At 47.8% G+C, this 15,562-nt stretch overlaps 1 protein-coding gene across 1 annotated transcript in view; it reads left to right on the top strand.

Moving 5' to 3' along the window:
- Window positions 1-5,144: 5,144 nt before the first annotated feature.
- The window catches only part of Ppp1cc (protein phosphatase 1 catalytic subunit gamma), a 17,190-nt gene continuing 6,772 nt past the window's right edge, over window positions 5,145-15,562 (top strand). The window contains exon 1 of the mRNA XM_005344460.2: window positions 5,145-5,363. Within this exon, the coding sequence (XP_005344517.1) occupies window positions 5,309-5,363 (55 nt within the window). The 5' untranslated portion in view covers window positions 5,145-5,308. The remainder of the gene's footprint in view (window positions 5,364-15,562) is intronic.

Here is a 15,562-nt window from a genome sequence, read left to right as displayed (position 1 = left end):
AGCCTTTAATCCCAGCACTCGGGAGGCAGAGGCAGGTGGATCTCTGTGAGTTCGAGACCAGCCTGGTCTACAGAGCTAGCTCCAGGACAGGCTCCAAAGCCACAGAGAAACCCTGTCTCGAAAAACAAAAAAAAAGTTGTCCTGTGACCTCTGCACCTGTGCTGTGGGAAGCATGCGCACAACAAGAGATAATTAATTAGTTGTATAAAGAAATAGTTAAAGGAAGAGGAACACAGGCCTGCTAGTCTGTTTATTCTGGGACCAGAGGGAGCCAATTAACATTCCTGGCTGTGGGGTCAGAGAGTTGGCTCAGTGATTAAGATTAGCATTTGCCGCTTTTCCAGAGGACCTAGGTTTGAGTCCCAACACTCACCTGGTGGCTCACACTATCTACTACTCCAGTTCTAGGGGACCCAGTTCCCTCTTCTGACCTCCCTAGGCATGCAGGCCAATGTGCATGCACATAAAATAAAAATAAATTTTTAACAAAATGCTGCCCAAAAGGGATGAGACCCTGCAAATGTCAACCAGAGAGGAAGGAATGTCACACAAATGGACACAGCTTTGATGCACATTGAGGGGTCTGCCAACTGAGAAGTCGATGGGAAAAGCAGCCTATCACATGACATTCAATGTCCAGAATCGACCAAGACAGGAAGGAAGCAGATTGGAAGTTACCCGGAGAGAGACTAGCAGACGGGAGGTGATTGCTAATGGGACAGGGTTTCTTGCCTTTGATGAAGATATTTTAGCAACCAGGCTGGAGGGGGAGCCCTGAAGCTGGGGCTGGAAGACAAGTTCAAGTTCAAGGTCAGCCTGGGCTTCTTTGTGAGAAAGTGGCTTTTCAATAAATATTTGAAATCAGCTGGGAGGTGGGGCTACAGGATGGGGGGGGGGGTCAGATCCCATAGCCTGAAGGGCTTCAACAAGACAGAGAGAGCCTCAAGGAAAGGCCCAGTTAGCTGAGGACTGAGGGAGGCTAAAACGAAGAAAATGACCTTATGACCTTCAGTCTGAACAATCTGAGGGAATCCACCACCAGTGGATTGGGGTGGGAGGGTGTTTGTGGGCAGAGGGGCTTCTAGTGTGGAAGATTCCTTTTGTAGGTTTGTTACCCTGCCTTCTTGAAGTTTTAATTACCAATGGAAGCTGGTGTGCTGGTGCAGTCTTATCAGGAGGGTGGCTGTTCTCCTGGGGAAGGGGAGATTCCTTAGTGTGTGAACCTGCACCACCACCACTCTTCTGGCTCCAGGGACAGAGTTAGAGGCCTGCAGATGCTAACAGAGTCCTTAGCTTAGGAGGCCACACCACTTTGGACTTCCTTGCCAGGATCTTCCTTGTTGATCCCTTAGCCCAGGAAACAGAAAGTCACAGGAAAGAGGCAGCCCAGAGCCAAGACCCTAGTGACCAACTTCATCCAAAATTCTCCCAACGTCCTCAATGGGTTAGACCCCGGATGGCTGAGGGCCTTCTGGGGACACCTCACAGACACATCAAGATGACGCCCCCAATCTCTAGGCACCTCTCCTTCCAGTCAGGTTGACAAGCAAGGTAAACCAGCACGTATTCATTTTAAAATGTGGGAGCGTGAGATGGGTGAGGTAATGCTCACATTTAATCCCAGCACTCACTCCTGAGGCAGATGGAGGCAGAGCTCAGTGAGTTCGAGACCAGCCTGGTCTACAGAGCAAGTTCCATGGCTGTTACACAGAGAAACTCTGTCTTGAAAAACCAAAAATTTAACAAACAAAGAAGCAAATAAATAAGTAAAAATTAGCAAAATAAAAGCTGAGGGAGCCAGGGTGGGGTGATGGTCTTGTGCACACTTAATTCCTGTACTTTGGAGGCAGAGGCCAGATGAATCCGTGAGAGCTGGAGTCCAGCCTGGTCTACACGACAAGCTTCTAACCAGTCTCGGGGGGAAAAAAAGTTTTAGGAGACAGATATTTAAGGACTCTCAGTCCTGACTACCTCTGCTCTGCTTCCCAAGCGCTGGGGTTAAAAGTGTGCACCACCTCTATGCCTGCAGACAGGGTTTCTCTGTGTAACCACCCTAGCTGTCCCAGAACTAGCCCTTGTACACCAGGCTGGCCTTGAATTCACACAGATCCAACTGTGTGTGTGTGTGTGTGCGTGTGTGTGTGTGCCCATAGAGGTCAGAAGACGGTATTGGATTGGTAGCTTCTGGGACTGAGGCTACAGACAGTTGTGAGCTACCACGTGGGTGGTGGGAATTGAACCTGGTCCACTGGAAGAGCCAGTGCTAATAACCACTGAGCCATCTCTCCAGCCCCCGCAGTTTTCGTTTTCAGAAGGGTTTCTCTGTTTAACAGCTCTGGCTGCCCTGGAATTCACTCTGTAGGTCAGACAGAACACTGAATTTTAAAACCTGTATGTTCAAATTTCCTGAGGGGACTGTGACATGGCTCTGTTGGGAGAGTGGTCTCCTAGCGTGGCTTCTGTCTCCACTATGGCAGTGGCACCAGCAATTTCAACATTCTGGAAGTGGAGGCAGGGGGATGACTAGCTGAAGGTCATTCTCTAACAGCTTTGGGTTCCTGGATGCAGTTCAGGCTCTAACTTGAGCTTTGCCCATTCTCAAGAAGCAGGCGTGGTTCTGGACTTTGGAGGGGAACTGCCCCCGAGGTTGCCTGAGTGGCAGAAATTGTCCCCCGTATCAGCTCACTCTGTTACTTTCCTTCGGCCGTCACCACGTGGACTGAGAATTACGAGTGTGGACATAAACATTTAGATCATGCCATTGGTTTTCCCATAGTGATGCACACAGTGTATGCCACGGTTTGTTGGGTTCCTGAGGCCTCATTTAGGGATTTATTAACAAAATACTGTGGTTTCAGGCTGTCTCCAATTCTAGTCCTGTCCTGGAACTAACTCACCAGCTGTGTGACCTTCAGTAAACCACCTAGCTTCTCCGTGCCTAACTTTATCTGTGGAAAATGGGAATGACGGGAATATATAATCTCTAGGATTGTATCGGGATTTCAGCCTCCCCAGTGCCGGGATTAAAGTTGTATAACCGGCCTTGAGGTAATTTTTTTCCATTAATTTTTTTGATTGCTTTTATTTTTTGAGACAGGGTTCTTTGTAGTGTTTGTTTGGTTGGTTGGTTAGTTTTTCGAGACAGGGTTTCCCTGTAGCTTTAGAGCCTGTCCTGGAACTAGCTCTTGTAGACTAGGCTGGCCATTAAAATATTTTGTTACATTTTATTTAGTTTGTATATATGTTTGCTTGAAGGTCAGAGGACAACTTGTGGGCATTTTTCTCTCTTCCTCCATTAGGGTGTTGGGGCTGGAACTCAAATTGGCAGGCTTGGTGGCAATCACCTTTACCCCACAGAGTCATTTAGCTGGCCCCTACAACGGGACAATTTTTGGTTCATACAAATAAGAGTGTAGTGTGTTTGTGTCTATATGAATCTCCCAGGAAAGAGAGAGGGTTTCTCTGTCTTGCTCACCCTGCTCCACGCCTAGAAAACACTCAAAACAGAGTAGGCACTCCACAAATATTTGACTCCTGCGTGAACCTGTCTTTCATATTCCTTCCCCCAAAGTGACATTGCAAAGACACATCCTGCCCTGGAGGAGCCCAAGGTCCCAGAAACTCGATGGGAGCCACACAAGATATTCACAGCAGGGACTGGCATCGACCCCAGATGTCAAGATGTCTACTGAGCCAGGTGCTTTGGGCTGACAAATGACACTTTTAGGACTGGTGAGCAAAACCATAGCATGAGAGAGTGAGTTGGTGACTGAGCAAAATGGAGCAGACCCCTGAGAGGCACCGGGGCCATCTGAAGCTCCACCGTGGATGGCAGCCAGCAGAAGGAAGGGTGCCAGAGATCCGGGTCGGTGCACCCCACGCCATGCTGCTGCGGCCTGGGAAGGCAATGCTTGCAGAAAATGAATCTCCAGATGGGGAAGCCACCTCGCAGGACACACAAGAAAGGGAATCCGTGCATCCCCCTTGCATTGAAAATCATGAGCTTCTGGAGTGGGGGGTGGGGAAGAGGACTTTGTAAACTGTGAAGTGTTGCTTGGAGAGATAAAAGGGTCAGGTGGGTGTGCAATTCCAGATCCAGTTAGCCTTCGAGGCTGTAGAGTTGGGGGCTCCCTGGAGAAGGGTGTTCTGGGGAGTCGAGGAAGCCAGAAGCAAGCAACGGCCCAATATGCTGAAGCCCGGCGGGCGCAGAGCAGCCTCTAACCCGGCGAAATGTGCAAATTCCCATCTTATTTTCTGACGCACGCACGCTCATTAAATCCAGGGGAGAATCTTTCAGCTATTATATAACTTTCTGAGTTCAAGAAGAATAATTCAAAGATAATTCTGGCACCTTACAGAATTCTCCCAACCTCTGCCAAAAATGTAAAATTGCAGAAGCGCACGCAAGAGGTACCCAGGTCACTGAAATATACGCCACTCACGATGGATTAACATTTTGGTTTATCTGGGGCAGGCTTTCTTTTTTTCAAATACTGGATCTTAGATACTTTATTGTAGTATTACAAAATCTTGGCAGTGCTTGAACCCAGGATCTCACACATGCCAGACAAGCGTTCTTACCATGAGCCATGTATTTAGCTCCTCTTGTTCACCAGTATGAGCCATCGTATTTGAATCCCCAACGCTCTAACCTCCTTATGATCCTCCCTGGGCAACCTCAACCCAGACTGGTTTTGAGGGGCGACTCCCTGGTGGGCTCCCACCCCGCCAAGTCAGCTGACATCTGTCTGTCTAAAGCAGCAGGACCGAGAGGAGACCTTCACCCTCGCAGCGCGCAACCGCCCGATAATAGCCACCTCCAACTCGCGCGCGCCAACTTTGCAACTTAACTCTCCAGCCATGGGGGGTGTTCTATTTCTCCCTCGCCCGTTTGGCGGAAGGATCCCGCGCGCGGATGCGGTGTCGCTCAACCGTCTCTGCCAGGGCCCCGCCTCCTGCGCACGGAGGCCCCGCCCCCTCCAGCAGCCGGCCCCGCCCCCTCCCGCGCGCCCTATGGGCCTGTAAAGAAGTCCCGGCCCGGCCGCTGCACTCCCGCGCGCGCATCCGTGCGCCGCCCGAGGCTGGCCTGACGAGTCGGCGGCCATTTTGTTCTTCTCGTGGTTCCAGTGGCGAGAGGAGGAGGAAGCCGGGAGCGGGGCGGCTGGGGGGGGGACCCGCCGCGGCTGCTGCTGCCACCGCCGCCGCCACCACCGCTCGTGGGGCTCGTGGCGTGAGGAAGGAGGACGTGTGAGACCCGGGCGCGAGCCGGCGGCGGCGCCGCTGCGGGAGGGTCGGCGGCGGGACGGCGATGGCGGATATCGACAAACTCAACATCGACAGCATCATCCAACGGCTGCTGGAAGGTGAGCGGCGCGCGAGCGGGCGGGGGCCGGTGGGCACCAGGCCCAGTAGGGGGGGGCGGTCCTTCTGGGAAGCCTCTTGGTTCTGGGGCGCTCACACAGCGCCTCCGGGTGTGGGGACCCCGTCTTTTTATGACCCCACCTCCCCGTCCTTGCTTTCACATTCTCATAATCTGGAGCGCCCAAGGACCCGTCGGTGTGACTTGGCGGGGCGACGTCCCAGGGCGATGAGAGCCCGGTGTCTGCATTCTCCTCCCCACTCAAACCATCCTCCCTCCCGCGCTCTTTCCCCTTGAACGTGCATCTGCACACAGACCCAGCCCCGGCCGGGTGACAGTGTCGCTCTCTGCTCCTCAGATTGTTGTCCTGAGGATAGGGGCGCGCTGCTGCATTCATTCAGCGAGCGCCCTGCCAGGTAGGTGCTGTTATCCTGGAAGTGTTTCGCTGGAGAAACTTCAAAGACCTCGCTGGACCAAGGACGCAGTCAACAGTCGGGTTTCAAACCCCTGGCAGCCAAGATGTAGACAGAACCTGTTATCTTTCACTGTTCACCCTGTGGGAGCGCAGGGCATACCCTGTGGCATAGGAAAGGTTAAAGATAAAGCTTTCTTTTGTCCGACTTAAGACGGAGTGGGGGGGGGGCGCTGCAGTGGGTTCCTACTTGTGAGATTAAAATTTTACATAGGGTCTCAAAATCCCGCTCCCCACTAATTCCGGAGCAATGCTGAGGTGTCCGAATCCCTTTCTGGATTTGGGCCCTTGACAGTGTTAACTAGCTACTTTGACTGCTTTTGCTTTTGGAGTGTAACATGCAGTATGGACATGGTGACGGACTGCACAGTTCTGCTGGTGGAGGCTTTCAAGTGAGGCCTTGAAAGAAAAGTAAAGTGTCTTTTTAAAAATTTGTGCATTTTCTCCCTTTAATACTATGCTTTGTTTAGATAGGGTCTCTTTTGTTTTGTTTTTATTGAGACAAGGTCTCTCTGTCCTGACTGGTCTGGAGCTAGTATGTAGGCCAGCTAGGGTCAAACTCTCAGATCAATCTGCCTCCCTCCCCTTCCTGAGTGCTGGGATTAAAGGCTTTTATCATCATCCCCCTTAGACAGAGTCTCAAGGAGCCAGCACTGGCCTTGAACCTCCTGATCCTTCTGCCTCCCAAGTACTAGAATTTACAAGCCACCAAGCCTGTGTTTATGAAGTGCTGGTTTTTGAACCCAAGGCTTCCTCCATGCTGAGTAAGCACTCCACCACCTGGGCTGCATCCCCAATTCAGATTTGATTTTTTTTTTTTTTAATTTATGTATGTGTGTGTGTGGTTTTTCGAGACAGGGTTTCCCTGTGTAACAATCCTAGCTGCCCTGGAACTCTTGTAGATCAAGCTGGCCTCGAACTCACAGGGATTCACCTGCCTTTGCCTCCTGAGTGCCGGGATTAAGGGCATGTGCCACCACCTGAGCCTGTTTTTTTTTTTTTTTAAATGCTTAAAATTGTGCTGAAAGTTGGCTCATCTTTTGTTTTTAAATTTGTTTATTTTTATTTTTTTGTGTGTGGTGCATACAGGCCACAGCACACGGGAGTGGAGGACTGTTAGGTGTAGTTGGTCCTATCTTTGTGGAGATCCTGGAGATCTAACATAGGTCAGACTTGCCTCACTAGCTTTCCTTTCTCAGCCTTTAAAAAACTTTGTTTTTAGATTTTATATTTTGAGTTTTGTCTGCATGTGAATATGTGCACCACATGCATGCCTGTGCCTAAGGAGGTCAGAAAGGGGCATTGGGTCCTCTGGAACTGGAGTTCGAGATGGTTGTGAGCTGCCGTCTGTGCTGGAAATGGGACCAAGATGATCCCCAAGAGTAGCAAGCACTCTTAACTGCTGAACCATCACTTCACCGCCCTCACACACTTTTCTTTCCTTTTTGGGGGGGGGTTTGGTTCAGGGTTTCTCTTGTATAGACCAGGCTGGCCTCAAACTCAGAGATCCACCTGCCTCTGCTTTCCAAGTGCTAGGATTAAAGTCATGCTCCACAATTGGCTAGCCCCCTTTAGTTTCTTGACAGTTACTTTTTTTTTTTTTTAATATTTTTATGGTTTATTTAACTTTATTTTATGTGCATTGGTGTGAAGGTGTCAGATTCCCTGGAACTGGATCTTCTGACAGTTATGAGCTGCCATGTGGGTGCTGGGAATTGAACCCAGGTCCTCTGGAAGAGCAATCAGTGCTCTTAACCACTGAGCCATCTCTCCAGCCCTTTGACAGTTACTTTTTAAATTTTGAGTCTGAGTATCACTACGAAGCAAAGGCTAGCCTGAAATTCAGAGATCTGCCTGCCTCTGCCTCCTTAAGTGTTGGAATCCAGTACTGTACCCCCATGTCCAGGCTGGTTTTTATTTTCTTTTGAACTTAATAGAGTAAGACACTATCTAAATGCTTTTGATGATAACCTACCTGCACAGTATATGTTTCTTTTTACCTCTGTACATGAACTTAACAGAAACCACAGCCATCTGCTGAGAATGTGTGTACATTTTTAGAGAATGTCGTATTATGCTTTCTGTAATGCCTTCAGGACCTTTATCTTTAAACACTGGAAGTAAGATTTAAGTAATTCTTAGACTATAGCGATGGCTCACCTGATGGCTCTTGCCCTTACCCCAGAAGACCTGATTTGATCCCCAGGATTCACATGAAACTGAGAGGAGAACCAGACTCTTAGAAGTTATCCATTCACTTCCCCTCCACAAACACTCCCGGCAAGTGTGTATTTGCACACACATAATACAAATTTTAAAAAAATTAAGAGTTTAATTCTAAAAGGGAGAAATAAGATTTGTCACTTGATGAGGCATTTTTTTCACATTGATAATTGATCTTTTGTAGTGGGGACTCCTTGCAACCCTAAGCACTTTGGAGTCTGAGGTATGATGATAATCCAGACGTTCTAGGCCAGGCTGTGTTGGGTAGCAACCAACATCTGTCTCACGAAAGTCCTAGTTTGAGAGCTGTATGAACTAGTTAAGGGGTTCTTTAATAATAAAAGGTGACACTGGGCATGGCGGCACACACCTTTAATTCCAGAACTGTGAGTTGAAAGGCCACCCTGGTCCACATAACAAATTCCATGCCAGCCAGCCATACATAGAACATGTCTCAACAAACAAGGGCTGGAGAGATGGTTAAGAGCATATATTACTCCTTTCAGAGGATCCAAGCTCAGTTCCCAACACGCACAGCAGGCAGCTCAGTGCCTATCACTCTAGTTCTAGGGGATCAGGTACCTGGCTTCTAATGACACATACATACAGGTCTTAACTCCAACAGACAGACGATTAGAAATAAATTTTACGATGGGCATGGTGACAGACCTTTAATCCTAAATCTGGAAAGCACAGGTGGATCTCTTGAGTTCAAGGCCAGCCTGGTTCACAGGATAAGTTAGAGTTACAGGCCACCCAAGGCTAAATAGTGACGTGGTATACCCGTATTCCCAGCACTTAGATGCAGTCAGGATGTCAAGGCTAGCCTCTGCTGCATAATGAGTTCATTAGGGCCAGCCTGGACTACAGAGACCCTATTTAAAGAAACAAACAGGAAATTGGGTTTGGGGTTGGGTCATAAGCACTACAGCTTTGCATCACTGAATGCAGTAGCTTTTCCCTGAGCCCAGCCCATATTGTCCATGGTCAGCCACTCTGATGGAAGGTCTGTGTGTTACTCCTTAGCACATTCTGATGTTAGCACATTGCTGCTTCCGTGCTCAAGCAGAAGAGATTTAAGTAGAAAATAGTCTAGCTGTGTTTGGACTTGGTCTCCTGCTCTGTTGTTTTGGTTTTTAAGGGGGGATTGGAATTGGGGTGCGTCATGAAACCGCTAGCATTTTTCTTGAGTACCAGGTGATTGTAATTGCTTCACATCTCAGTGTGTGAGAAGCCTGTTTCTGAAAAGGAAGGTCATGACCAGGGTGCAAGGCAGGGGAAGTGGCTGCATTAATACAGAGTGCTTACCAATCAGTTTTCATCTTTCTGAAGACAGTCTGAAGTCCTAAGTCTCTAAATCTGCTTGTGGCTCTTCAAGGCTCCTGCTCTAGAGCTTCCAGATGGCTGTAGCTAAGGTCCTTTCTGAAAGATAAGGCTGTCTTGAAGCAGATCTTAAAGCTGAGCAGAGTACATAGGCAAGATCATTTTAATAGGGACTTCCTGACTTAAAGGTTGGCTCTCAGCATGGATAGGTCTGTCCTCTCATACTTCAGCTGGAAGACAGGGCAGGACTGATCTGCAGGTGCTTTGGGCCTTTTTAAAAACCCCACTTTGGCAAGGATGACTCCCAGAACCTTGACTGCCCCTTTGCTTGGGAGACGTGGGGCAGCAGAACAATCCTAGGCTTTCATTGGTTTATGCTGGGGCTGCTGGCACACTTCACAGTCTACAATATGAGGGAGAAGGGTCCAGGTGGGAACTGCCTTGTAGCTGCAGAAACCCCACAGGCCCCTTAAAGTAAGGCAGATCCCATTTCCCTGCGCAGGAATTCTGGAAGGAATTTTTTCTTTTAATTTTTTAATTTTTAATCTGAGTGCTGGGATTAAAGGCTTAAGCCACCACTGCCCAGCTCTGGAAGGAATTTTTATCTTAGTCTTGAGGTCACAGTTGTCTATCAGGAGGATGAAGGCAAGATGCTGCCTTCATAGGTTCTGTGGATGTTTCCCCCCTCCAGTATTAGGGTTAGTGACATCCTTATTTTTGAAAGGTGTATTTCTAGGGCTTACACAAGAAATGGAAATTCATAGGGTTAGATGGGTAAGGCACTGATGCTGAAATGTGCTCACCTGTGGTTGAGAATGACCTTAAACTCTTGATCTCCTGCCTCCCACCTGAATGATGAGATTGTTGAGGTGACAGTGACAGCCCAATACCTGGCTTAGGCTAAATACTCTGTTTTCATTGAATTGGCTTCATGTTCAGCACAGAAAATAAAATGAGTCCTTGAGAGTGTTGTTTTTGTTTGTTTTTCTTTTCCTTTTTTTTTTTTGTTTGTTTGTTTGTTTTTCGAGACAGAGTTTCTCTGTAGCTTTGGAGCCTGTCCTGGAACTAGCTCTTGTAGACCAGGCTGGTCTCAGAGATCCACCTGCCTCTGCCTCCCGAATGCAGAGTTAAGGACGTGTGTCACTACTGCCCAGCAACTAGAACTCTTTTAGGCACATTTCAGTTTTCCACATTGAGGAAATGGAAATCATCCTTAAAGTCTGGAGTGTGCATGATGGCAGCAGGTCCCAGCCCACTGGCAGGGATGGTGTGCAGCAGTGAGGTGGGAAGAGTACTTTTCTTGTTGGTAGTTGGGAGGAAAAGAGGATTCTTGGAAAGTTTCTGTAGTTTTCAGGTTTTTTTCTTTTCTTTCCTTTCTTTTGTTTTTTGAGACAGGGTTTCTCTGTAGCTTTGGAGCCTGACCTGGCACTAGCTCTTGTAGACCAGGCTGTCCTCGAACTCAGAGAGCCGCCTGCCTCTGCCTCCCAAGTGAGCTTTCCAGGTTTTGTAGAAAATAACTTGGTTGTTAGTGAGAAAGTGTACAGTGTTGCAAATATTTACTAAATTTAATTAGTTTCAGATCTCTTTTGATTTGTTTGTTTGTTTGTTGAGAAGGGATTTCTCTGTGTATCAGTCTTGGCTGTCCTGGAACTCTCTCTGTTGACCAGGCTGGCCTTGATCTTTTTCTAACAAATTTTAAAATACTATTAAGGTAATTTTTTTTTTTTTTTTTTAAAAAAAAAAACAGGATCTCGCCGGGCGGTGGTGGCGCACGCCTTTAATCCCAGCACTTGGGAGGCAGAGGCAGGCGGATCTCTGTGAGTTCGAGACCAGCCTGGTCTACAGAGCTAGTTCCAGGACAGGCTCCAAAGCCACAAAGAACCCCTTTCCAGAAAAAACAAAAAAAAAAAAAACAAAAAAAAAAACATGATCTCACTGTGTAGGTCAGGCTGGCTTTGGGCTCCCAGCAGCCTGCCTGATCCTAACTCCCAAGTGCTGGCACTAAAGCTGGTGCACTTGGCTGACTGCTGCTTGAGTAGGGTTGTCTTCAGATAGCAAGGGCTGCTGACTTCTTCCTTTGTGCTGCTCTTGGTTTCCTGTGTCCTAGACTGGTCTGGACACTTCTGTGTAGATAAAAATGGCTTTGAGCTTCAGATTCTCTTGGTACCAAGCCCAGTTTTATGCAGGGGTGGAACCCAGGGCTTGGTGCATGACGGGCAAGGGTTCCACCAACTCCATGGAGAAGGCTTTTCTAGCCCCCATTACTCAGTCTCCTACTCCTCCTGTAATGCTGTCTCCTTTGATTGTTGCTAGGCTGTGGAAAATTACTGCTGTCTGGAGAGATGCTAGGGGTGCAAATGACCATTGGTAGCACCCTGATTGACCTTGGGTTTATCGCTCTGGTTTATTAACAGTGGAGTTTTCGGTGAAACTTCAATGATGTACTGATGATGTTAGTGATGTTTGGGTGGGTAGTTTCTGCAGAACAGCTTTTGCTGTTAGCTACCAGCATGCCTAGGTCCCCTTCTTGCCAGAAGATGCCTCTCTGGGAGTGGCAGGCAGACCCAGCAGCAGTGAAGATCTATAGCACCAAGCCAGGCTGAACTAGTAGGTCCTCCAACTTAGTTTTGGGAGTCATTCTGCTTGGCACTGAGAGGTAAAGCAGATCTTTCTGATTTGGCAGTTTTTAGAACATACCCAGTGCTCACTGGGAATGCCTGGCAAAGCCTGTTTTGAAGAGTGTAAACCTATGTTTGGGGGGGGGGGGGCAGCTATTTGAGATAGGGTTTCCTCTGTGTAAACCATGCTGGCCTTGGGCTCTGTCTGCCTCTGCTACCCAAGTACTGGGATTAAAGGTATGTTTTGTGTTTTGATTCCAAAGTTTTAAATTAACAGGAAAGATGGGTGCAGACTTCCTCCTACATCAGGGGGTACCAATGAGCAGGCCAATCAGACTGACAGTTGGACCTGGTTGCCAGTGGTTCAGAAAGTGGTGTGCTCTTGGGGCAAGGAGCGGCCTCAGCTGAAGAGAAGTCCTTGCAGTTAGCAGCTGTTGCCAGCTCTGGCAGCAGATGGTTTTGGTATTTTGTTTTCCCTTGAACTACCTAGATGTCAGAGTTAAGCTCTGACGCCATGAGTAATAATGTGTACCAGTTTTCAGATAGAAATAAATCGGTTGTAAGAGATGCATCTAATCTTTACATCTCATCAGAAGGGACAATACTCAACTCCTGTCCCATTCTGGGGGGAAAAATGGAAAAGAAGCCAGGTGGAGGGGATGAGGCTACTAGGCTACAGGAGATTTTGAATTTCAAGGTTAGTCTGGGCTTGGTAAACTCCTGTGTCAAGAATAACAGCTGGTAGTGGTGGTATATATACATCTTTAGTTTCAGCATTACAGAAGCAGAGGCAGACAGATCTCTGAGTTCAAGATTGATCAGGGCTATGTAGTAAGATCTTATCTCAAAAATCTTATAAATAAATAAAAGGCTCATAAACTGTCTAAAGTGGCAGTGGATGTTTTCAGAACCAGGGAATATTAGCAACATCTGACTTTCTCCAGTAGAACCCTGTAACAAAGGAAGCCTGTGAGCTGTACCAGAAGTTAGATAATGAAGATTCTCATTAAAGACATAAGATAAGAATGGGTCACTCATTCACAAGTGTGGGCTCTGCTGAAGAAAATTTCTATTGAAACCAGAAGCGTCCAAGAGTTCCCTTCTAACCAAAAATAAGTCACCTGCTGGGCAGCCTGCCCAGGTTTCTGGCCAGTAAGGCAGAGGTCCCCCACATCTCTGTCCTGAGTGCAGCTTATCTTGTCTGCGGCTTATCTTGTCTGTGGGGGGGGGGGGGAGAAGAAAAGCTTTTGTTGCTTGGCTGCTGTTTCCCCCTCTCTCAAATGCTTATTGCTGGGCTACTTTATCTCTCACAATTGGTCAGGCCTGAAGGCTGCTTGCTCAGCCTGGACAATACCAACATAGAAGAGGGACTGGTGAGAGATGGCTCAGTGGGTAAACGTGCTTGCTATGTAAGCCTGGAGACCCTGGGTTCAATCCCTGGGACCGCACAAAAGGATGGAAAGGGGATGATGCTGGGGAAGATGGCTCAGTATCTAAAAATTGCTACAGATACAAGACCTGTGTCCAGGCGTTGGTGGCACACACCTTTAATCCCAGCACTCGGGAGGCAGAGGCAGACGGATCTCTGTGAGTGTGAGGCCAGCCTGATCTACAGAGTTGAGTTTTAGTTCTAATGCTACTCAGAGAAACCAGGTCTCAAAAAACAAACAAAAAGTGAGACTTGTGTTTGGCTCCACCAGACTCTACTTTTTAAGGTTTCATTTACCACAGTACTTGAGGCAGACAGGATCCCTGAGTCCTCCAGTGTAACCAAAAGTAAGGTAGAGAATAGAAGGAAGGACACCCGATGGTGTCAGTCAACTCCCGGCCCACTTTTGTCTTTCAGTCCAGTTATATTGGGGTGAGTGCGAAGCTGCACATAGGGATCCACTCCTGGCTGGCTCCCTATCCCTTCTTGTGTCTGTTTTTTTTCCCTCCCTGCTTTGAAAGCTCACCCTTTCCTTGTTCTTCCTTGCTCATTTTTCACTAAAAAACTGATGTTGCTTTGCATACTATTCCATTCCTGATGAACTTGTTCCTTCAGAGAAAGGCCAGCTTCCCTAAGGCTCTGGTTTTCAAGCATAGGTGCAGCCTTGAGTGGACACGGCTTTACATAGCAGGAGATACCTAGCAGACCTCTCCGGGAATATCTGCTCTACTGCAGAACCAAAAGCTGCGTAAGCCTTGGTTAGACTTTCTGTTGTTACTTAGCTATCAGGCCAAATAGTTTTTGATTTGAAGACAAAGCTTGCAATTTGAACAAAGTTTAAGCCAATGAGATCATTTAGGTTTAGGGTTTACTAAAAAGAAATTCATTGACACTGGCTTCTGATGAATAGGTGCAGTCTTAAATGGGCTGCTTAGCCTGGCTCTGAGGGACCCAAGTGCCTGCTTCATCAGTCTTTGGTACCAGAAAGCAGAGATTCCAGCACACTGAGGGGTCAGGCCCCTGGACCAACCAGACATGCAGCAAGCGGGGCCTGTATCAGCTGTTCCATGAAGCAGCCACTTCAGAACTGAAGAGTTCAGATCCTTGGCAGTTAGAGCTGTTTCTTCAGTCTACATAATGATTGTCTCAGCTCTTGTAACCGGAACTCGCACAGATGTCTCCACTGCTGTCGCACTTGCCTCCTGAGGCGTGGGCTGTGACCAGACTTTATTAAGGCGGTGAGCAGAGCTCAGGGCTGACTATGGGCTCAGGAGTCGCCATGACTGGTGCTGGGCCAAGAGTTGTTTTGGATGTCTGGAAGCCAGCACTGACCTTTCTCATTGTGTTCACAGTGTATACTAAAGGATACATACAAAGCTTATGGCATATTTTGGATATGGATGCCAGAGAACAACCTTGGAGTTGTATCATCATTCATTCAAGAGCGCCCCCTCTCCCCTTAGATGGATTTCTCACTGGCTTGCCAAGGTGGCTGGTTGGTTGTCCAGTTCCAGAGATCTGCCTATTTCTGCTTCTGCGGCACTGGAATTGTGGATGTGGGCCATCAGGCTGGCTTTCTTTTCTTTGGGTTCTTGGGCTCAAACCTAAGTTCTCATGCTTGCTTGCAACACAGTTTTTACTAGCCAGGCCATCTACCTATCTAGTTTCTAGTGCATTTTTAAAAAATTGTTGTATGTATGTGGTTGTTTTGCCTACATGTATGATTGTGCACTGAATGCTTGTCTAGTGTCCTCAGAGGTCAGAGATGGTGTTGGACCCCCTAGAACTGGAGTTACAGAGTTAGGAACTGCCATGTGGATGTTGGGAGTTGAATCTGGGTTCTTTCTGCAAGAGTAGCTAGTGTCCTTAACCAATGACCTCTGCAGTCCCTACTGTGGCATTTTAAAATGAAATGCAAATAACACTCAGACCTCATAAATGAAAGACCATGGGATTACACTCGATTCTGAAAACAATGATGGGGAGACAATTCTGGACATTTATAACTATTAAGTCAGGCTGTTCTGAGGACAGACTTAGTGATATCACATGATAGTATGACCTTTCCCAATGCAAAGTTGGGTGCTGGGATTAAAGGCATGTGCCACCAAGCCCAGCCCAGTTTTTTTTTTTTATTT

The sequence above is a fragment of the Microtus ochrogaster genome, chromosome 2 (assembly GCF_000317375.1).
Source record: "Microtus ochrogaster isolate Prairie Vole_2 chromosome 2, MicOch1.0, whole genome shotgun sequence".
In the NCBI taxonomy this organism is placed as follows: domain Eukaryota; kingdom Metazoa; phylum Chordata; class Mammalia; order Rodentia; family Cricetidae; genus Microtus; species Microtus ochrogaster.
The sequence above is the reverse complement of the archived record's forward strand: the minus strand, read 5'-3'. Positions and strand labels throughout refer to the sequence as shown.